Source organism: Neofelis nebulosa, chromosome 3 (assembly GCF_028018385.1).
Source record: "Neofelis nebulosa isolate mNeoNeb1 chromosome 3, mNeoNeb1.pri, whole genome shotgun sequence".
Classification (NCBI taxonomy): domain Eukaryota; kingdom Metazoa; phylum Chordata; class Mammalia; order Carnivora; family Felidae; genus Neofelis; species Neofelis nebulosa.
Genome location: NC_080784.1, coordinates 60,343,283 through 60,367,806, shown reverse-complemented (window position 1 = coordinate 60,367,806; position 24,524 = coordinate 60,343,283). Strand labels below are relative to the sequence as shown.

Sequence of the window (24,524 nt, the reverse complement as noted above, 5' to 3'; positions counted from 1 at the left end):
GGACTGAGTTAGTCTGAAGCTTGGCAAAGCACCATCACACATAAATTGGTGGCCCTTTGTATCATTTATCCTAGGAGCTGTTGTCTGGGTCACATTGGTTAAACAAGGAACTTCATATTAGTGCAAAACAAACAAACAAACAAAAACCAAAACAAACAAAAACCTAATATGGCTTCCCTGAACAATGCACTGTAAATAGAGCCTTTCCTACAAGAAGGCAAGGCTAGAAAGACAGGTACTTGATGTTCATACTGAAAATCATGTGAGATCAGGTGAGAAGAAACTGACTTAAGAAAAAATGCACAGTTGAGGTATTTAAAATTTGAACTTGTTTGCATAAGACCAGAAATAATAGAAATAGCCTCTGGCCACTAACCTAACTGCAGTTAGAATATGATGGATAGACAGAGCAATGAAACAAATATCTAAATATATAAGTCTCAGAGTTGGGTTAATAACCCTAAAGGAGTCTGTGAGATTTGAAACATAACTCCTAAGGCCCTGGTAAGAATCTACACCAGATTGGAGGCTGTGAAGAAAACACAATGTTTAGCATATTAATGAAAATTTATATTCGTCGCCAATTTTATTGGTACAATCTGTTTTTGAGAATAAAAAAAGGATAGATTTCCATTACTTGAACATAATTTACATATTACAGCACTTGAAAAAAATGGTTATGAACTACAAGATGGTAAGATACGTTGCTTGTCAAAGCACTTAATAATGGTACTGAAAGTATTTCTTTTTCTGAATCTCTCACTGTCAGCAGAATTTATGCTTGACTTGTTTATTATTTTAATGGTTTGGACCCTGTATATTATAAACCAGCGGTATGCAAAATATGCATACAGTAACAGTTTCTCTAGATAGATACAGCATATATGCATTATATACCTAAATTCAAGGGGAGTTGACATAAAGATGCAGTATTTTTTAGGCTGAGATAAATTTTAACTCTGGTAAAATAGTCTCAATTCTAGTTTATTCCTTTCACTAGTTAAAATAATTTTCCTAATATGGGAGCCTGGGCGGCTCAATTGTTTAAGCATCTGACCTCAGCTCAGGTCATGATCTCCTGGTTCACAGGTTTGAGCCCCGCATCCAGCATTGTGCTGAAAGTTAAGAGCCCAGGGGCGCCTGGGTGGCTCAGTCGGTTAAGCCTCCCACTTCAGCTCAGGTCACGCTCTCACGGTCCGTGAGTTCGAGCCCCGCGTCGGGCTCTGGGCTGATGGCTCAGAGCCTGGAGCCTGCTTCTGATTTTGTGTCTCCCTCTGTCTCTGCCCCTCCCCCATTCATGCTCTGTCTCTCTCTGTCTCAAAAATAAATAAACGTTAAAAAATTTAAAAAAAAGAAAGAAAGTTCAGAGACTGAAGCCTGCTTCAGATTCTGTGTCTCCCTCTCTGCCCCTCCCCCGTTCACACTGTCTCTCTCTCTCTCTCTCTCTCTCAAAAATAAACATTAAAAAAATAATTTTCCTAACTTAATGTAACATAGTACAGTTAGAAATTTTAAGAGGTATGTAATTTCACAACTTTCCTCCTGGAATAGATCTATGTACCCTCAATCCAACAGCTTATCTATCCTATATTGAAAACCCTTTATGTTCACAGTCTTCTTTGACAGATTTTTTTAGATGTTTTTGTTTGTTGGTTAAGTTCTTTTTCTCAAAAATGAGGAGAACCACATAAGATAGTGAATAAATTAAGTAGTAAGTATACTAATAATAGAACTCCACATATAATTCTACTTAAAAGAATTCTGTCAACTCACAGTTTCATCTGTAGTATTTTTCAAATAAAATTATGAATTAGCAATACTCTGGTTATAGTACAGAATGGATTATAATGAACATATTTAACTTCTGCTTACTAAAATTAAACTGTAACACTGTTTCTTAAAAATAGCTTCTACAAATATATCCTCACTTCAACCCATAAACCAGGTGAAAAGTGGATCTAAAACATTAAAAAAATTATGAACATTTAGCAAAGGCAAAAATTATAGACATTATATAATAATTGATATTTTAGCAAATTAAAACAAGACATTTAAGACATATATGCTATTGGTGAATTACACATCAATATCCCTCCCCAACTCTCCATTTGCTATAATGAGTAAAGAAATTCTTAATATTTTTATAGAGATTAGTTTTCCACTCTACTCCGCAGATCAGAAAACTATTGGTGGAACACATCTGGTCTCTCTCCGCCCTGTATTTGCCATCCTCTAAAATGAGGGAGGTCTAAAGGGAAAGGACAAGTAACTATTCTGTTTGGTAACCTAGACTGTGTTCTTATATAAGTGATAGCATGAGAAGATCACATCTTGAGATGATTTCATTTTGAACTATTACAAATTTACCTTACCTTATTTAATAAATCAAGTCACTCTATTACTACTACCTTATGAAAGCTACATAATTTACAGTGTTTGTTGTCAGAAATAATACAACCCAGATGATAATATAATTCTAGATCTACTAGAAATAGCTTTTCAAAATGAAAGTGTAACAAAAAGGTTTTTAAATAAACAAAAAGGAAAAAAAAGTCATCACCAACAGGGCTGCACAAGAATGTTAAAGGAAGTTCTTAAAAGGTGCAGAAGTGATAGATACCAGATAGAAACCTGAATTCTACACAAAGTAATGAAGAATGTCCGAAATGGTAAATATATAGACTCTCAATTTTTACTTTCTGTAAAAGATAATGTTTAAAGCAAAAATGATAAAAATTTATTGTGGTGTTTATAACATATGGACATAATATATACGACAACAATGCCAAAAGGACAGACAAGAGAGTGGAAATGGAAGTATATTGTTAAATATGTTAAATAAATACTGTGGTATATTAAATATGTTAAATATGTTAAATAAATATAGTGGTATATTAAAGAAAGATTGTAAAAAGCTAAAACTGTATGTTGAAAACTGAGAATTACATCTAAATATTTGAAAAGGTCTATCTTTAAAAGAAAACAGTAGAGATTAAATAAAATGCTAAAAATACTCAATCCAAAAGAAGGGAGAATTAAAGTAAATACAAGAAGAAAAAGTGATGAGACAAATAGAAAACAAATAGCAAAATGGTAAGTTTAAAATTAATCATATCAATAATATATAAAAAATTACATAACAAGTAAGTTGTCTAATCACTTTGAATAAAAGAGATTGTCAGGCTGGTTAAAAAGACTTGACTTGGGGCGCCTGGGTGGCGCAGTCGGTTAAGCGTCGACTTCAGCCAGGTCACGATCTCGCGGTCCGTGAGTTCGAGCCCCGCGTCGGGCTCTGGGCTGATGGCTCGGAGCCTGGAGCCTGTTTCCGATTCTGTGTCTCCCTCTCTCTCTGCCCCTCCCCCGTTCATGCTCTGTCTCTGTCTGTCCCAAAAATAAATAAAAAACATTAAAAAAAAAAAAAAAAAAAAGACTTGACTAGATGATAGCTACAAAAAATCCACTTTACATATAAAATCAGTGTGATTAAAAGTAAAGGATGTAAAATATATATACCTCATAGACATTAATCATCAGAAAGCTGGAATGGCTGTATTAAAATTGGACAAAACAGATTTCAAAACAAAGTGATATGACCAAGAATAAAGAGAGTCATTTCATAACGATTAAAGAGGTCAATTTTTTAAGACTATATAAAGATTATTAACATGCATTAAATTGACTGGAAATTTTAACACTCCTTTCTCAGTAATTGATAAATAAGTAGAAAGACAATTAGCAAGGACACCACTATCAAACAAAAAGGGACACTTCATAACAATAAACCTATCAATTCAATATCCAGAAGACAGCAATACTGAATTTTTATTCACTCAAGAGCAAAGTTTCAAAATACATGGAACAAAAATAGACACAAATGAAAAGACAATTATGCAAGTATAGTTTTTTCAATCTTTTCTCATCAAATGATACAACTAGACAAAACAGAAGATAAAGAAGACTTGAACAACACTAGCAACCAATTTGACTTAATTCTTGACATTTACAAAACATTCCACACAATGATAGAATACACATTCTTTTAAGGAGATCTGTTAGAGTAGAAGCCACCAGTAAAGGAGACTAAAGGGTGATTCATGAGCACCGAGGAAAATGTGATATAAAGCAAGCCAAGATATAAAAATGATTTTACAAATAAAGTGTATATCAACTCTGTTGGAAGAAAAAAATCAAGAAAGATGAGAAAAAGGTACACGGAATTTGGCAATGTATTAGTAACTAATTTGACAAGAGCAGTTTTAATGGAGGAGTGGGATGAAAGTCATATTGGAATGTATTTGGAAGTGGAGACCGCAAAGATACAACATATTGAAGATGTGTGGTTGTAAAGGGAACAGAGAAAAGGGGTGGTAGCTGGAGAAGGACATGTTGTCAAGAGAAGAGAAGTTTGCTAATTACGATGGGACTTACAAGAACATGTATGTTGAGGAAATGATCTACTATAGAAAAGTTGATACAAGTGTGACCAAAGTAAAGGAGTTAATCCTTGAGGTGAGAGAGGTTAGGATTCAAAGTACAAGGAGAATTTCCTTTAATAATAATAAAAAAAACCCACAGGGTTGCCTGGGTAGCTCAGTCGGTTAAGCATCCAACTTGATCTTGGTTCAGGTCATAATCTCGTGATCATGAGACTGAACCCAGGGTCAGGCTCTTTGCTGAGTGTGGAGCCTGCTTGGGTCTCTCTCTCTCTCTCTCTCTCTCTCTCTCTCTCTCTCTCTCTCTCTCCGTGTGTGTGTGTGTGTGTGTGTGTGTCTCTCTCTCTCTCCTCTCTCTCTCTGTCTCTCCCTGCCTTGTACACACTCGTGCACGCACTCTCTCTCCCTCTCAAAAATAAACATAAAAAAAAAGGTAAGTAGCACAATTAACATTTTAAAAAAGACCTTTAACAAAAATCCTTGTTAAGAGCTCAAATTATTCCACTTAGTAGACAAATTATCTATATGTTTCAAAATAAATTTTACTTTTTCTCCACATTTCAAGGTGACCATTATGAACATCAAGTATTTACTATTTGGGCCCAGTGATGAACTTTCATGACCTCAAAGATTTAAGGAATAGGGAGGTATGGCCTTCTGTCCTTGCCTTAAATGGCTAAAAACTGCTTTGGCTTTCTAGGGTTCTTTCTTGCCCTTCCTCTTACAGTCATTCCCCTACATGAAATCTATTTTGTTGTGCTTCCTTCCGAAGCAAGTACTTCTATAGAACTACTAAGGCTGAACTAAGGTCATGAAAGAAAATAAAAAATTAAAATGTATTATGCAAGGAATGTTAACATTTTTTCTTAAGTTTATTTCTTTATTTTGAGAGAGAGGCAGAGCATGCGAGTTGGGGAGAGGCAGAGAGATAAGGAAAGAGACAGAATCCCAAGCAGGTTCTGCACTGTCAGCATAGAGCCCGACATGGGGCTTGAAACTACGAACCATGAGATCATTACCTGAGCCAAAGTCAAGAGTCAGATGCTTAACTGACTGAGCACCCAAGCTCTCCAGGAATGTTAACTTTATACACAGAATAAATTATTAAAAATCTCTAGGCTAAAGACAATTAGCTACACACCTTTACTAGAAAGGAAAGTATATGAATTACATGATAATCCTTCTCTGTTCCACAAGTAGGCCTTATTCTCTAACTCTGAAGATCATAACATTTGTTTTCATAGTTTACATCTTTGAAAGTTTGAATGCTATTAGACAAGTAAGAGAATTTAGCAATCTCTACATTTCAAATAAGATTAAGACAACACTCCATAAAGTAAAAACATATCCAACTGGAAAACTAAATTGAAAATCAAAATGACATATTTAAAAAATAGCCAAGGATGAAAGAATTCAGGTAATTCATTCCTATACAGACCTAAACATATAAAAATGTCCAACATCAGTGGCAAACACAGAAACACAAATTTTAAAAATACCATCATCACTCATTCATTAAATACACAATTTTTAAGTGAATGATAACAGTTGGTGCTCTTTAGAGTACAGACTCTCATATACTATTGAGGTATTATTAGCTACTTTTTAATCTTTATTTTATTTGTGTGTGTGTGTGTGTGTGTGAGAGAGAGAGAGAGAGAGAGAGAGAGAGAGAGAGAAAGTGAGCGAGCACAAGCGGCAGAGGGGTAGAAAGAAGAAGACAGAGGATCCCATGCAGGCTCTGCACTGGCAGCAGAAAGCCCAATGTGGGGCTCAAACTCACGAACTGTGAGATCATGACCTGAGTCAAAGTCAGAGGCTTAACCAACTGAGCCACCCAGGCGACCCCATAATAAGCTATTTCTTAAAGGGGAAACAGGCAGTATACAATATAACATTTTGAACTCTACTTACAGAAATTTACTTTATGAAAATAACTGTGGCTATTGTCAAAGATACACATGTAGATAGTTAAGGCCCAGCAATAAAAATATATTAGTTTAAAAAATTATATATAGCATAGCAGCACAATGGAATTTATGGTCATTATAGATGATATGAGAGATTATTTGACAATATGGCAAAATGTTATTTTTTTAAAATGCTTATTTATTTATTTTGAGAAAGAGAAAGAGCACACATGAGTGGTGAAGGGACAGAGAGACAGGGAGAGGGAGAACCCCAACCAGGTTTTGCACTGTCAGTAAAGAGCCCAACATGGGGCTCAATCTCATGAACCTTGAGATCATGACCTGAGCCAAAATTAAGGGTTGGTCACTCAACAGACTCAGCAATTCAGGTGCCCATGACAAAATGCAATTTTTATAATAATATAGTTTTCAATAGTAACATTTGTAATAATTTTATAATTATTATTAAACAGAAAAGCAGGTTACAAAAAATATGCCTAATAATCCATTTTGGCAAAAAGTTTTATAAATGTAAAAATTACACATATAAAACGTAGTATAACAAAATATGTGACTCCTTTATATTTTAAAATGTTCTATAGAGATACTATTGTAATTTCAAAATAAGAAAAAGATAGCAAGTGAGAAAAGATAAGAGGTTTGAAAATCTTCCGCCAGAAAGTGCATATGAATATCTTATCTATTAGTCTTTCTACATACAAATTAGGCAAATAGTACTTCTGTCCATTTAAGATATATTGCTTGGGATTCCTGGATGGCTTGGTTGGTTAAGTATCAACTCTTGATTATGGCTCAGGTCATGATCTCACTATCCAGCCCCACATTGGGCTCTGGGCTGACAGCGTGGAGGCTGCTCAGGATTCTCTCTCTTCCTCTCTCTTCCCCTCCCCCATGTGTACACTTGCTCTCTCTCTCTCTCTCTCTCAAAATAAATAAACTTGAAAAAAGAAAGGATATATTACTTAAGTTTAGTCTCAGACTAAAAATGGAGGTAGGGTTGAGTAGTGAGGAGAGGAGATAATGTAAGAGGGTGTAAGAGAGATCTTCTGCTTAAATAAAAGTAGACCCTATAAAAAGAATCCTGAACAAGGAGCCAATGAAATAGGTTTTGTCCTAGTTGTACTCTCAATAGCAATTTCTTTTAGAATCCCAGAAGAGAAGATGGAGGCTTTCTGTTGTGTGTGTGTGTGTAAGAGATTAAAACTCAACATTATGGTTTATCAAAGAAAATAAATAAGAAATGTTATTAAAATAGATATTTTCTATTTGAGGTGCATACTTGCCTTTGGGTTGTTTGCATCAAATAGACCAGTTGAAAGTCCAATCAGCAAGGAATTCTTGTTTTTATTTTTTGGTGGTGAATCAGAGCGAGATCGAAGTGGAAAGGATTCTTCTGGTGAACACAGAATTGATTGAATTTGAGAGACTACGTTGAAGTGTTTTGAAAGAACCACTCTTTGGAAAACTGGTTCTGGTTGCACAGATTTATCTACATCACATTTGGAGTGCTGAGAATCATCTATTTCAGTTCCTGTGGTATAAAGGAAAGATTTTGTGATAAGTCTATATAGTACTTAAGTAGTTTTATGTGATATTGAAAAAGGCACAGTATTTAACATGGATTCTAGCAAAAACCTCCATGTCTATCAAGAAAACAAAACCAAAGTATTTATGTGATTATATTACCTTACAAATAATCTTTGGATATTAGGTTTTATTTTCAGAAAGCAGATTAATTGGCTATATACTTCCATTAAATGCAAAATATGTAGACACAAATGTAAGGAAATGTGAAAACACACTGTTTAGACACTCATATTTACCTCCAGTTTATCTTTGTTCCTATAGGTTAGATAGGAAAAATTCTATTTCTCATATTTTAATTAATACTATTAAAAACAAGACAATTTACTTAATGTTCTTAGTATACTGGCTTAATTTTAGCAAGCAGTTCTTTTTGTTTTGAACATTCAATAAAATAATCGGCCAAAAAGTTATTTATTTATTTATTTATTTATTTATTTATTTATTTATTTTTGAGACAGAGAGAGACAGAGCACGAGCAGTGGCAGGGCAGAGAAAGAGGGAGACACAAAATCCAAAGTAGACTCCAGGTTCTGAGCTGTCATCAGCACAGAGACTGATGTGGGGGCTCGAACTCACGAGTGGTAAGATCATGACCTAAGTTGAAGTTGGATGCTTAACCAACTGAGCCATTCAGACGCCCCTTGGCCAAAAAGTTTTACTGCCCATGTTGCCAAACAATCCAGGTTTATTAATGAGAACCTAATGCTCTATGACTACTACATTTTTTTAAATGAATGAGGTAACTGACAAGAAATGCTGTCTATTAATATGTTGTCCAAATAAAAGATTCACATTAACAACCTTCCAGAAAGTATTTAGTCTAGCACAACAAGGCTTACTTATATCAACTTCACGAAGGTGGTCCACATTCCTTGGGATTCCATCTTCAGTAACTTCATCTTGCTGAACAATGATCCTATCTTCCAACCTGCCCAGATGGATACATCAGTAAAAATACAATTTACTAGAAATAAAAGCACTCGTAAATTAAAAAAGAAAAAAGAGTACAAGTTCACCAGAATTCTATGATCCCTCTTCCAAATATTTTCCTCATCTGTGTACAGATATACATATTTTTCTCTCATAAGCACATTGTATTTTTTACCCTATTAAAACCTTCACCAATCACAGTCAGTCACAAAAGCCAGCCTCACCACTTCTTGTAACAGTGGTTCCCAAAATGTGGCCTCTAGACATTAGGAACACACAGAAACTTGTTCAAAATGCAATTTCTCAGGGCCTACACTGGACCTATAAATCAAACCTTTGGAGGCAGGCCCACCAATTGATTTTAATGAATACCAAAATAATTCTAATACTTGCTAATGTCTGAGAACCACTACTTTAAGCAATCAAAATGCCCCTTAACAGTGGAGAATATAAAACAATCATGCTATACTAATACTGTAAAATATCATGCAGCTGTTAAAAAAAATGAAACAGAAATCTATGTGAAATTCTATATAGAATGATAGTTAATGTATTATTAACTAAGCAAAGTAATCTGCAGATCAGTTAGTATTAAATGGTGTTAAGTTTCAAAAATGGTGTGTAGCACAGTACAAAAAAAATAGAATGATATGCACAGAAATGTTTTAGTTCTTGAAGAGAGTGAATTAATTAAGGGAAAAAAGGTAAAGAAGAACTAACAATTTTTATTTCAATAGAGCTGGGAATTAAATTCATGTATTTTTTTAACAAAAATTTAAAGATTGGAATAATACAGTCCAAAGATTTGAAACAAATCCAGAAAAAGATGCTCGGTATCACTAACCATCAGACAATGCAAATCAAAACCAAATAAGATATCATCTCATAACAAAGATAGATATTAGCTGCATCTATTGTAATCCTTTTACAATATATACAAATTAAACCATCATGCTGTATGCATTAAACTTACAGTGATACAAGTCAATTATTTCTCAATAAAAATGGAAAAAAGGAATCATCTCAATAAATATGAACTGGTAACCACCTCCAAAAAGATGTCATCTTATACCTGTTACAACGTCTATTATCAAAAAGAACTAAGTGTTGGTAAGGATGTGGAAGAAAAGGAATCCTTGTGCACTGTTGGTAAGGATGTAAATGGTGCAGCCACTATGAAAAAGAGTATGGAGATTCCTCAAAAAATTAAAACCAGAAATATAATACAATCCAGTGATTCCACTACTGAGTATCCAAAGAAAACAAAAACACTAATTCAAAAAGATCTATGCTTCCCTATGTTTATTGTAGCATTATTAATTAACAACAGCCAAGATTTGGAAGCAACCCAAGTGTCCTTTGACAGATGAATGTGTACACGCATGCACATACTGGAATATTACTTGGCCATAAAAAGGAGTGAAATCTTGCCACCTGCCTAACACAGGTAGACATGGAGGGTATTTATGCTCAGTGAAATAAGTAAGACAGAGAAACACAAGTACCATATGATTTCACTTATATGTGCAATCTAAAAAAAAAAAAAAAAGAACACAGAAGGAAACATAAACCAGGAACAGACCTATAAATACAGAGAATAAACTGGTAGTTACCAGAGGGAAGGAAGGTGAGAAGATGGGAAAAAGGGATGAGGGTTAGTGGGAGGTCCAGCACTATTTACAACTGACAAAAGGCAGCAACAATCCTGGAAACGACCCATCATCATCTGCTGAATGCCCACCAATTGCTGAACGGATTAAAATATATGGCATATTCCACATAATGGATTTTCAGACATAAAAAGGAATGAAGAAGTGTATATCCTACAAAATAAACTTTGAAAACATTATGTATGGTTAAGTGAAAGAAGCCAAATACAAAAAGCCACGTACTAAATGATTCCATATGAAATATCCAGAATAGGCAAATCCATAGACAGAAAGGAAATTAGCAGTTGACAAAGGCTGGGGGAAGGGGAAAATTGAAAGTGGCTGCTTAATGGGAGTCAGGGTTTCCTTTTGGGGAAATGAAAATGTTCTGGAACCACACAGTGGTAATGGCTACACAACACTGTGAATGTACTAAATACTACTGAATTATACACGTTAAGATGGCTAAAATGGTAATTTTATGTTATATGAATTTCACCTCAACCAAAAAAAAAGTAATATTCCTTTTAGAATTCCCCTAACTGCTCAAATCCTAGTTGACTTTACTGTTATCAGTTTGGTATATATCTTACCATATTTTTCCTTTGAATTTACATAAATATAATATAGTGTTAATATACAGAAATGTTTTACCCAATATCATTTTATTTCATTAATTATTTGATATTTGGGGCATGTTTACATATTAATACATGAAGTAACATTTTACTATTTAAAGTGCTGTATACAATACATAATGCAGCATACAGAAACTATTTTTGGCAACTTCCTTATTGATTATTTAGACTCTTTCAGATTATTTGTTGACTTTCCTACAATAAACATTCTTGCATATGCCTCTTTGTACCCATGTGTGAGTAATCTTAGATACCAAAAAATAAAAGATATATTTTATACAAAATGTACATTTTAAACTAACAAAACTGGGAAATGGATCTCCAAATTGGCTCTCCCAATTAATATTCATATTCATAATGTTTCAAAGCACCTAATTCCCAATCCCTCACCAATATTTGATGCTATTACTTCCCTTCCACCTGGCTTCATATTATTTTATGAAGAAACTTTCACTGGATACACCTGAACTCTGGCCTGCCTTTTATTTACTTCTCTCCTTTGAGGGAGAACAAGTATCTGACATTCATACATCCATAGTTCTTCACTGAGTAAAGTTAGTCAGAACTTAGGAGTGTGATGTCTTTTTTTCCTCAGTAGTATTGACTCTCTATAATCCATAAAATACCATACAATTGTATTTACTAACCATATAATATGGTTTTCTCCTTTGATAACAACTATATTCATATTATTTTCCCATTTTTTTCTCTTGGACTTTTTTCTTATTAATTTACATGAATTCTTTAATGAATTCTGGATATTAATTATTAGGTTGCCTCCCATTTTTTGACATTTAGGTCTTTAATAAATTTGATATTGTTTTGTTGAATGGTGTTAGAAACAAAACTAACTTTTTTTTTCCAAATCGTGTTATTTTAAGTGCTGCATATGCTGTGTAGTATACAGAAACACAGTATTTTTAACAATTTCCTTATTAATGATTATTTAGACTATTTCATATTATTTGCTATGATAAGCATTCTTGCATACATTCCTTTTTGCCCATCTTCAAATCCAGCCCATCTCCTGTTTTTATATATAAAGTTGTCTTGAGACAGCCACACTCATTTGTTTATGTATCATCTATGGCTGCTTTTGCAATACCTAGGCAGAGCTGAATAGCTGCATCACAGACCAAATCGTCTATCTGAGGCTAAAATATTTACTAACTGGTTCTTCTTCTTTTTTTAAAATTTTTTATTTATTTTTGAGACAGAGAGAGACAGAGCATGAGCAGGGGAGGGGCAGACAGAGAGGGAGACACAGAATCAGAAGCAGGCTGCAGGCTCCAGGCTCTGAGTTGTTAGCACAGAGTCCGACGTGGGGCTCGAACTCACAAACTGAGATCATGACTTGAGTTGAAGTCGGATGCTTAACCGACTGAGCCACCCAGGCGCCCCCTAACAGGTTCTTATAGAAAAAGATCGACTGTCCCTGCTATAGATCATGACAAAGGAAGAAACTTCTAATTACTTTTTATGAAGGAAGCATAACAAGAATAACAAAATCTAACAAAGATTTCTCATAACAAAAGGAACTGCAGATGATTCTTTGCAAATATTAATATAAAAATCATAAAATACATAAGTGCATTAAATAATATGTCATGACCAAGAAGAGTTTACTTAAGGTATGCAGAATGGTTTATATTAATATATTAATATAATTAATTATACAGTTAACCCTTAAACAACATGGGGGATGGGGTACTGATTCCCCCATGCAATAAAAAATGTGCATATAAAATCTGACTTCCCCCCCCCTGGGGCGCCTGGGTGGCTCAGTCGGTTAAGCGTCCGACTTCAGCTCAGGTCATGATCTCACAGCTCTTGAGTTCGAGCCCCGCGTTGGGCTCTGTGCTGACAGCTCAGAGCCTGGAGCCTGCTTCTGATTCTGTGATTCCCTCTCTATCTCTCTCTCTCGCTCTCTCTCTACCCCTCCCCTGCTTATGCTCTCTCTCAGTCTCTCAAAAAATAAACGTTAAAAAATTTTTTTTAAAAATTTGACTTCCCCAGGGGCGCCTGGGTGGCGCAGTCGGTTAAGCGTCCGACTTCAGCCAGGTCACGATCTCGCGGTCGTGAGTTCGAGCCCCGCGTCAGGCTCTGGGCTGATGGCTCGGAGCCTGGAGCCTGTTTCCGATTCTGTGTCTCCCTCTCTCTCTGCCCCTCCCCCGTTCATGCTCTGTCTCTCTCTGTCCCAAAAATAAATAAAAAACCTTGAAAAAAAAAATTAAAAAAAAAAAAAATTGACTTCCCCAAAACTGTATTATTAATAGACTACTGTTGACCAGAGTGTTAATGATAACATAAACAGTTGATAAATACATATTTTACATGTATTATATGTCATATTTTTAAAATAATACCTAACTTTTAATTATTTTTTCAGTATTTCAAGCTACACAGTTCACCTACAACTTCTTTCAAATTAGCATGAGTCTTCAAAAATTTTCCAATATATTTATTGAAAAAAATGTATATGAAGACCATGTATAAAAAGATCAATGCAGTTCAAAACAGTGTTGTTCAAAGGCTAACTGTACTAATAAATAAAGGAAAACATTTAGATGAACGGTTCTATAGAAGCTGAAAAGTCACTCAATAAAATTCATTCCTGACTTTTTAAAAAATCAATAAAATAGGGAGCCTGGGTGGCTCAGTCGGTTGAGCGTCTGACTTCAGTTTCAGGTCATGATCTCACAGTCCGTGAGTTCGAGCCCCACATCAGGCTCTGTGCTGACAGCTCAGAGCCTGGAGCCTGCTTCTGATTCTGTGTCTCCCTCTCTCTCTGCCCCTCCCCTGCTCATGCTCTGTCTCTCTCTGTCTCAAAAATAAATAAAAACATTAAAAAAATTTTTTTAAATCAATAAAATATTGATACCTATCTCAGTTAAAAAGTATAGTTATGCCTAATGAGGATTCACAACAGAATCATCTTCACTAAAGTCAAGAAAAACACACAGATACCCCCTATTTCCAATATTTAACATTGTATAAAAGATACAAAGACAATTACAGAAAAAAAAATAGTGTTAAAAAAATTGGAAAGACATAAAATCATCACTTTTTTCATATGATTATATATCTGAGAAAAGCAAAAGATTCAACTTAAAATCTATCATGAACAATAATGGGGTACAAAATCAATGTAAAGAAATCTACAACTTTCTAGTTACAAGATCTCATAGAAGAATAGGGACCATTTATAACACCAAACAAAAGATAATTTATCTAGTAACAAGCTTGCCAATAAAAGTGTAAAACCTAGATGAAGGAAACTATAAAAATACTCAAAACTTCTATCATGTTCTTCATGGACAGGAAGAAAACAACAGTTGATTTTCCCTACATTAATTTATGAATTTAACACCCCACTAAAATACCAAGTGGTATTTTTTCCTAGGGGAAAGTGGGTGAAATTTAGTAAATTCTAAATTCAAATGAAATATTACACAAGCAAGAATAGCCAAGAAAACCAAAAAAGAAAAACAATGGAAAGGAATTAGCCTTAAATGATCTTAAAATATATTTTACATTTTAACTGAAATAGTGTGTACCAGCACATTGTATAAAGACCAATGGAGAAAAAATAAAGACAGATCAACGGAATAGGGGGAAAAAGCATAAGAACAGCTCAAATAATTAAGATAGTTTAGTACATATTAAAAGTGGCATTTTTAATCTGTGCAGGAAAGATGGACTTTTTAATAAATGGAATTGGACAACTGGGTAGCCATCTGGAAGAAAAACTAAATCCATACACCAGGATAAATTCCAAATAGATCAAAGATTTAAATGTAAAAAGTGCCCATGTAAAAGTACTAGAAAAAAAGACTGAAAAATTTCTTGAGAACCTTAGAAAGAACAAAGTATTTCTGAATGATTATTAAAATCCAGGTAAAAAGGCAACCAACTGAATGGGAAAAGATATTTGCAAATGACACATCGGACAAAGGGCTAGTATCCAAAATCTATAAAGAGCTCATCAAACTCCACACCCGAAAAACAAATAACCCAGTGAAGAAATGGGCAGAAAACATGAATAGACACTTCTCTAAAGAAGACATCCGGATGGCCAACAGGCACATGAAAAGATGTTCAACGTCGCTCCTCATCAGGGAAATACAAATCAAAACCACACTCAGATACCACCTCACGCCAGTCAGAGTGGCCAAAATGAAGAAATCAGGAGACTATAGATGCTGGAGAGGATGTGGAGAGACGGGAACCCTCTTGCACTGTTGGTGGGAATGCAAATTGGTGCAGCCGCTCTGGAAAGCAGTGTGGAGGTTCCTCAGAAAATTAAAAATAGACCTACCCTATGACCCAGCAATAGCACTGCTAGGAATTTATCCAAGGGATACAGGAGTACTGATGCATAGGGGCACTTGTACCCCAATGTTTATAGCAGCACTCTCAACAATAGCCAAATTATGGAAAGAGCCTAAATGTCCATCAACTGATGAATGGATAAAGAAATTGTGGTTTATATACACAATGGAATACTACGTGGCAATGAGAAAGAATGAAATATGGCCTTTTGTAGCAACGTGGATGGAACTGGAGAGTGTGATGCTAAGTGAAATAAGCCATACAGAGAAAGACAGATACCATATGGTTTCACTCTTATGTGGATCCTGAGAAACGTAACAGAAACCCATGGGGGAGGGGAAGGGAAAAAAAAAAAAAAAAAAAAAAAAGAGGTTAGAGTGGGAGAGAGCCAAAGCATAAGAGACTGTTAAAAACTGAAAACAAACTGAGGGTTGATGGGGGGTGGGAGGGAGGGCAGGGTGGGTGATGGGTATTGAGGAGGGCACCTTTTGGGATGAGCACTGGGTGTTGTATGGAAACCAATTTGACAGTAAATTTCATATATTAAAAAATAAATAAATAAATTAAAAAAAAATAAATAAAAAATAAATAAAATCCAGGTAAACATGACAACAAACAAACAAACAAACAACAAACTTCTGCATGGCAAAAAATATATATATAAATGGTCAACAGGGGGAAAAGTGTTGCAACTCATAATAACCACAGCAAATATTTCTGATATTTAATGAGTTCTTACTAATTTATAAAAGACCAACAACCAAATGTTTAAAATGGGTTAAAGATATATACAGAGAACTCATGGAAAAGGAAATACACATGAAATTTAAACATTTGAAAAAATGTGCTCACTTTACCAATAATAAGAGATAAACTAAGATATTATTTCTTAACCTATTGGATTGGCAAAAATAAAAAACTTTGATACTAAGTTTGGCAAGGCTAGGGGAAATGGGAAATGGGAGGTTTCATACATTCTTTCTGAGAATGTAAATTGGTACAAACCCTGGGAAAAACAATAAATGAATTACAAATGCAATTTATAAAAACACAATTGACCCAGCAATTATACTTCTATGTATCTATCCTACATGATATATACACACAAAATGACCTATGTAAAAGGTTATTCATTGCAACATCATTTGCAATATCAATTAGTGTAGAATAACAATTAATGTAGAAGACTTATTGAGTTGTGGTATATCCATACAAGGGAATACTAAGTAGCCATAAAATAAGAAAAAAAGATGAAGTTCTCTACGCATTAATATGAAAAAATGCCCAGGTTACTGACTAAAAGTAAAAAAGGTGAAAGTACTGTATCCATTATACTAGCAACTTTATTTAAAAGGGAGGGAGACTATACACTTTTGCTTTGTATAGATTAAAAATATCTGGAAGGAGGAGACAATGGGAATTTGCTGGATGAGGACAGAGTAGAAAAACAGACTTTTTTCTCTATAACTTTATATACTTGATTTCTGAACCACTTGAGTGTAATACTTTTCCAAAAATTAAATTATTTATAAGGTATTATAATAATAGGATACAAGGCAGTATTAGGTTATTACAGTATTTTAGATAAAGGTATTACAAAAGGGACCCACATTTTGAAATGTAAGGAAAAAGAGGTAACATACTCAGTTTCCTTTGTATCTTTTATCTCACTAATCCATACATCAATAATCGTGCATGGCAAGCTACCATTTTTGTTTGCTCCATCTGGCTCTTGTAGAACTTCTGTTTCCAAGCCATCAGGTTCTGAAAAGCAAAAACATAACAATAAACATGTCTCAAAGCAAAATCCATATATAGAAATTGGAATAAATTTTCTACAAATGATCACTACCTAATTTTAGGCTAACATACTAATTATAACAAAAAATTAAATATTTTATCTGTAGATCTTTAATCTTGTTAACTCCTGGTTGATATTTTCTTACAGTAAATACTAATGAGAAAAGTTACTGTCTTCATTTGTTGATTTCTCTTTTTCCTCTCCAATTCAGATTCTCAATGCTCTTGTTTAAGCCACCATCACCCTCTTTTTTCCTGGAATCCCGGTAATCTTTCATTCTCTATTTTTAAAGTTTCCAAATAGCTTGTCCTAAAAGATAATTGATACTGTGCCAATCCTTAAAGTTTTTATCCTTTATTCAAATGATTTTTTTTTTTTTTTTTTTGCTTACTTGTACGAGGTAAAGCACTTGGGGAAAAAATCTTTTATTTTTCAGTGAATAATTATTTATTAGTACCTTAAGTCATACCAATATGACTTATTCTACAAACTAGATTTGTGATTGTATTGCCCTCAAAGTCTAAGGCTCTTTGTAGACAATGTTTGCCAACTTGCACTAAGCTGTATAGCCTCTATTATACGCCTAACAGGGTTTTGGTTGTTGTTTTTGTTTTTAATAAAAGGCATAAGGTACCTACTAACTATACTTCTATTAAGTAAAACTATTTAAGTTACTGTGGTGAGTTAAAGATGGTTACACATCTAGCAAGGTCTAACATTCCTCTCATCTAGAAGGGGCCTCTACCTCCCCTCCCCTTGAATTTGGTCTGGTACTGTGATTGTCTTAACCAATTGAGTATAGTTGAAATGTTGCTATGCCAGTTTCAGCTCTAGTCTTCAAGAAAACTGGCGGCTTCTGCACTGGACTCTGCAAGCCACCATGAAAGAAGTTTATTCTGGGAAGACCACATGGCAAGTTCCTGAGACTAAAATAAGGAGAGGGAACCACCTAAACAGGCCCAGGTGAGCTCTGCCAAGACACCATGCATGGGAATGACACCATCTTGCCCCTTCCTGCATAAGTCCAGCTGACAGGTGAATAGCATTGAGTGGTAATGATGCCACATGGGAAAGAACTTTCCCAATTCCTAACCCACTAAAGCATGAGATAAAATTAGTTATTTTAAGCCATTAAGTCTGGGGAATAATTTGTTTTGCAGGAACAGATAACTGAAACAGAATTTCATATCTGACAATAGGGTGCTAACACAACAAAAGCTTAAAACATGTGCACTGGTTTTGGGACTTGGCAGCAGGCAGAAGTTAAAAATGCTTCAAGAGGAGACTGTTGATGAGAGACTGGACAGTGAAAAAAATTTCTGGATGCTAGAGAAAAGGAGATTCTTGTTATACAGTGGCAGAAAATTTGGTACTTATAATAACAATGATGATAGAAAATATACCAAAGAGATTTAATGATCTAGCTATGGTGCTATCTAAGCAGAATATTAGAAATGTCAACTAGCTTCTTTAGTAGCCTCTGATAAAGCTCAAGAAGACAGAGATTAATTGAAGAAAGAACTATTTAGTTTATGGCAACAATTTAGAAGAGAAAGCCTAAGTTAATTCCTTCCAGGCAACAGGAGCTTACGGGAAAACATGGCCTCAAAACAAATACTGAATTCAGGGCAGTAAAATGTGGTCTCAGGGAAAAGATGAAGTCAAGTGTATAGACATAAGACCTTCTGTTATGGCACAGAAAGATTTAAAGGCATGCTTCCCAGACTCTCTTTGTTAGACAAAAGGATTTTTAAGAATCTCAACAGCACTGTCTCATAGCTTCCTATGGACAACTGAAAGAAGAGAGGGGCCAAAGAAAAAGGAAAGAAGAAAGGAAGAAAGAAGAAAATAAGGAAAGAAGGAGAAAAAAAAAAGAAGAGTGGTCAAATATAGTGAATGTCGATATCATTCATACAAAACCCACAAAATTACTAATTTTCAACTTGCAGAAACACCATCAGCTTGGATTGCAAAGGAAAGAAAGATAGTTTAGAAAAGCCCTTGAGGGCACCAACTTTGGTGCAAAGAAAGCAAGCTAAATTGCTACACCTGGCTGCCTTTCAGAATTTCTATGGACCAATGATTGATATGTGTCCCCCATTTTCCTCGTTTGTGAAAAGTAGTCCCTATTTTTCTTTCAATACTGAATGTTAGAAATATAGAAGGCAAGTAACTTCTCTTTTTTGCTTATAGGTCTTCAGATTAAGAGTAACTATACTCAAAGACTTATACCCAAGAAAACTCATCTCTATATAGGCCTGACTTGGATAACATCTTTAGGCTTTGAGCTCCCAACCTTTTTTTACAGTTTATTTCTTTATTTTGAGAAAAAATGAGAGAGCAAGGGGTGGGAAGAGAGAGAGAGAGAGAGAAAGAGAGAGAGAGAGAGAGAGAGAGAGAGAGAATCTCAAACAGGCTCTGCAGCATGGAGAATGACATCAGGCTCGATCTCACAAACTATGAGATCATGACCTGAGCCAAAATCCAGAGTTGGATGCTTAGTTGACTGAGCCACCCAGATGCCCCCTAGCCCTTTAAATAATAAGATGAGGCTTTAAGAAGGGGTGATTGCATTGTGCATGTGAGGGTAAATGTAAACAATTTTTGGCTAGTGGCAGACTATGGGATATTAACAGCTGCAAATTATTTAACACTCTTAATTTGGAGAGTGCTTCATCTCCGTGTGGCTTTAGGCTGGACTTGTGACTGCTCTGACCAATGAAGTGGCAGAAGTGATACTGTGCAAGTTGAGATTAGCTTTTAAAAGTTCAAATAGCTTTTGCCTAGGATCCGTGAGCCCTGGCCCACCATATAAAAAGTCAGACTACCTTGCTGGAAAGAGCATATGGAAAAGGTATGGAGACTACATGAAGAGCGGAGGGGGGGCAGTCTTAACACAGCCTTCCAGCCATATCTGCAAAGACAACAGTGAAGCCATCTTGAACCCATCAGACCATGTTGCCGACTAAATACCACTAAGTGATACCAGAGATAAAAGTACATGAATTACAAAAATTAGGTTAGTCAAGCCTTGACTCAACTCCTAATACACAAAATAATGAGATATAATAAAATCATTGTTGTTTTAACACTAAGTTTTGGGGTGATTTATTATGCAGCATTTAAAAATCCAGACCAGTTATTAAACATAGAAAAACATGAACCTAATTTGGGATGAATCACCCAAACATATACACATGTTTCGATGATTTGTTTATAAAGGCCTGTTTATATAGAAGAAATTAAGGTATTATTAAATTGAATACAGCTCATTTTGACCTATTAAAATACCATCCACATTTCCTTCTGGTTTCAGTGACGTCTGTAGAGATGCCTCATTAAACTCTGGACTGTTTGTTTCAACAGAAGAATCAACAGTAGCTGACGGATTCATTTCAAGTGAAATATATTTTACTTTTTCTTCTCCAGTAATTAAAGGTTTGTACTTCTCCATTTCAGGAGAAATCTCTGAAACAACAACAACAAAAAAGAAAAATCATGCTACATTCTCAAAATAACTTGAATTTTACCTGTAACAGCATTTACAGCAAAATTCAAAAATCTCATTCTTACAACAATTACTGAGTAAACGGTTATGTATAAAAATTGATAAATGATTAGGCATGTGATAGCTAAATTTCATTTTAATTATACCTAATGATGTTTAGGGTGAGTAACATATAGTTTACTTTCTTTCTCCTTTTGGTGAAACTAATATTTATGGGCCAAAATGTTGCATTTTAAATCATTAACGAATTGCTTTTATTTGTTTCTGGTAATCGCTAACTACTTCCAATTGCTCAGAAATTCCCCATACTTTTTTTTAAAACTTTTTTTAATGTTTTTATGTATTTTTGAGAAAGAAACAGTGCATAAGAGGGGGAGGAGCACAGAGAGAGGGAGATAAAGAATCTGAAGCAGGCTAAAGGCTCTGAGCTGTCAGCACAGAGCCGAATGTGGGGCTCGGACTTGTAAACTGCAAGATCATGACCTGAGCTGAAGTCGAATACTTAACTGACTCAGCCACACAGGCGCCCCCCCACCCCATACTTTTAATTGATGCCAGGAGAGAATGGATTTACCTCAGAACAACTTATTGCAATTATCTATAAGACAAACAAGTCACTCTCATTCATTCCTTGAAGACGTTGCTTTCTAGCTCATAGTCAGGAGATCTCCCCAACACTAATTCTTTCTTAACTAATTTAGTTGATTGCTGGAGTTCCATCCATAATCCTTCCAATCTGGGCCTCTCAATTCCTCTCTAATGAGGAATTTTCAGTGTTAAATATTCTACCTTCTAACATCCTATTTTTCCATTTATCTCCTCAAAATTTTCAGTGTTAAATATTCCACCCTCTAACATCCTATTTTTCCATTTATCTCCCTCTACTACCCCAACTTTAAAAATGTTACCCAACCGTACCTACAATGCCCTGATACTATAGAAACATATAGAAATGTTTATATATATATATATATATATATATATATATATATAAACTTAAAATGCTTATATGTATATATACATATATATATGTATATATACATATATGTTATATATACAAATGCTTATATGTATATATACATATATATTAGCATTTTAAGTTCTTTTTTTTTTTAATATGCAATTTATTGTCAAACTGGTTTCCATACAACACCCAGGGCTCATCCCAACAGATGCCCTCCTCAATACCTATCACTCACCCTCCTCTCCCTCCCACCACGCCCCCTCCCCCCATCAACCCTCAGTTTGTGCTCAGGTTTTAAGAGTCTCTTATGGTAAAACCCACTTTCTGACATATATCTTCAACTCATTTTACCCACATGGAGAAATCTCAACCCCTTATATATTCAATTTTCTGTGTATTATGTTTGCACATACATGGCTGAAATAAGTGGGGGGAAAAAGAGTCTGGCTTACTGTTATCAATCTCAAATCATTATCACTAAAGTTAAGTGGACACTTTGTGTTGCTGGTAGTCCTACCATAACACCAGAATACCAGGAACTGTGCCTATTTCGGTTAACTTCCTTAGGAAAACAAGTTGTGTATGAGTGTATTTTAGTTATTTTACCTTGTATTTCTTCCTAGTCAATCAAGAACAAAACTACAGTGTTGCTCATGTTTTGAATATCTTCCCTATACCAATGCCTCATCAACAAATTGTGATAGAGGTCACATCTGTGTTTTTGCTCATTCAGCTACTGTTCTGCTATAAAATCATGTCTATTAAAATCAGGAACAAGAATGCCAGTTAGCACCATTATTAAAGATTGCTTTAGAATGCCTAATGAATGCAGTAAGAAGGAAAAGAAATAGAATATTGGATAAAAAACACTAGTTCTTATCAATGATGATATTACCCACACATTTGGAAGATCTAAAATGTCAAAGGAAATAACAATGTATTTAAAAAAATAATTCAGTGAGGTGTCTGCATATAAAATTTTACATTGATAGACACACAGAAAGAAAGAATCGCTTTATTTAAAATAGGGGCTCCTGGGTGGCTCAGTCGGTTAAGCATCTGACTTCGGCTCAGGTCATAATCTCATAGTTCATGGGTTTGAGTCCCCCTACCTCGGGCTCTGTGCTGACAGCTCAGAGCCTGGAGTCTGCTTTGGATTCTGTATCTCCCTCACTATTGGCCCCTCCCCAGTTCACACTCTGTCTCTGTCTCTCTCTCTCTCTCTCAAAAATAAACATTTAAAATTTTTAAAAAGATAAACTAGAAATAAAAACTTAGAAAGGGAAATAGGAAAAATGTCATCCATAATAAAGACAAAAATACATACATTGCACAAGAATCAATTTACTGAAAAAGCTGTAAGAACTTAAATGAAGAAAACAAAATGTTACTGACAAACACAAAACAAGATGGCGCAAAGATTAAGACATACTTAAATTCTTGAATAGCATAAAAATAACATTCCAAAAATCAATATATAGATTTAATGTGATTCTTTTTTAAAAAATGTTTATTTATTTATTTTGAAAGGGAGCACAAGCAGGGGAGGGGCAGAGAGAGAGAGAGAGAGAGAGAGAGAGGGAGAGAAAGAATCCTAAGCAGGCTCCGTGCTGTCAGCACAGAGCTGACATGGTGCGTGAACTCACGAACCATGAAGTCATGACCAGAGCCAAAACCAACAGTCAGAGGCTCAACTGACTGAGCCACCGAGGTGCCCCAAATTTAATTCTAATCAAAATACCCAATAAAATGAAATTCGTTTGAATAGTAACTATCAAAAAAATAATCCAGAAAAATGTTAGATTTCCAATTAGATTAAATGTCATGCATGTGTGTGAGTGCCAATGCATACTCACATGCATGCGTTGTCTATCTAAAGGATTTAAAAATTTGGAAACCTTTTGACCCATTAAAGAAAATTCAGATGATATAAAGAAAAAGACATATTTGCATGAAAATTAAAAAAAAAATCCTTATGGCCAAAAAAAGCATAAGTTAATTAGCAGCATGTGGGAAAAACCTGTGTTGATATACTAGATATAGAGTATCTATCCCAGATAAAAATTCACACACAAAAAAACATGGGCAATGCCATATAAAAAGGGCAAAGAATATAAATATAATTTATAAAGAAGCAAATCAAAATGGCCAGAAGAATATGACAAGGGAATTAACTACAATCAGAAAATTACAATGAAATCCATTTATAAGACTGGTAACAATAAAAAAAGTGATTAATACTGACAAAACCTGTTTAATATTTGACAATCAATCAACGGTGTTTTCCATGTTAATATAATAAAGAAGAAAAATCATACAATCATCTCAATTGATTCAGAAAAAGAGTTTAAGTTTAATGCTCTTCATAAAACAAGACTAGAAGAGAATTCCTTAATCTTATAATGGATTTTTTTAATTTTTTTTAATGTTTATTCATTTTTTGAGAGAGAGACAGAGAATGAGTGGCGGAAGAGCAGAGAGAGAGGGAGACACAGAGTCTGAAGCAGGCTCCAGGCTCTGAGCTGTCAGCACAGAGCCTGACGTGGGGCTCGAACTCACGAACCACAAGATCATGACCTCGCCAAAGTTAGACGCTCAACCAACTGAGCTACCCAGGCACCCCAATACAATGGATATTTAAATAAAAGACTTGAGCTAATATGATATATTTACCTCCTTGAGTCAAGAACATGGCACTTCTCTATTCAGCATTCTATTGGAAGTCTTAGCATAAGAAGTGTAAGAATTGTA

At 34.8% G+C, this 24,524-nt stretch overlaps 1 protein-coding gene across 8 annotated transcripts in view; it reads right to left on the bottom strand.

The window, feature by feature from the left end:
* NEK1 (NIMA related kinase 1) overlaps positions 1-24,524 on the bottom strand; it is a 219,655-nt gene that overhangs the window by 32,039 nt on the left and 163,092 nt on the right. For 5 of the 8 annotated variants that reach the window (XM_058720926.1, XM_058720921.1, XM_058720923.1 and 2 more), the window contains 4 exons: positions 20,581-20,769; positions 17,144-17,264; positions 8,791-8,879; positions 7,648-7,895 (listed from right to left, as the gene is read on the bottom strand). In XM_058720926.1, the coding sequence (XP_058576909.1) occupies positions 7,648-7,895; positions 8,791-8,879; positions 17,144-17,264; positions 20,581-20,769 (647 nt within the window). The remainder of the gene's footprint in view (positions 1-7,647; positions 7,896-8,790; positions 8,880-17,143; positions 17,265-20,580; positions 20,770-24,524) is intronic. The other 3 variants (XM_058720928.1, XM_058720922.1, XM_058720929.1) reach the window with 1 other exon arrangement.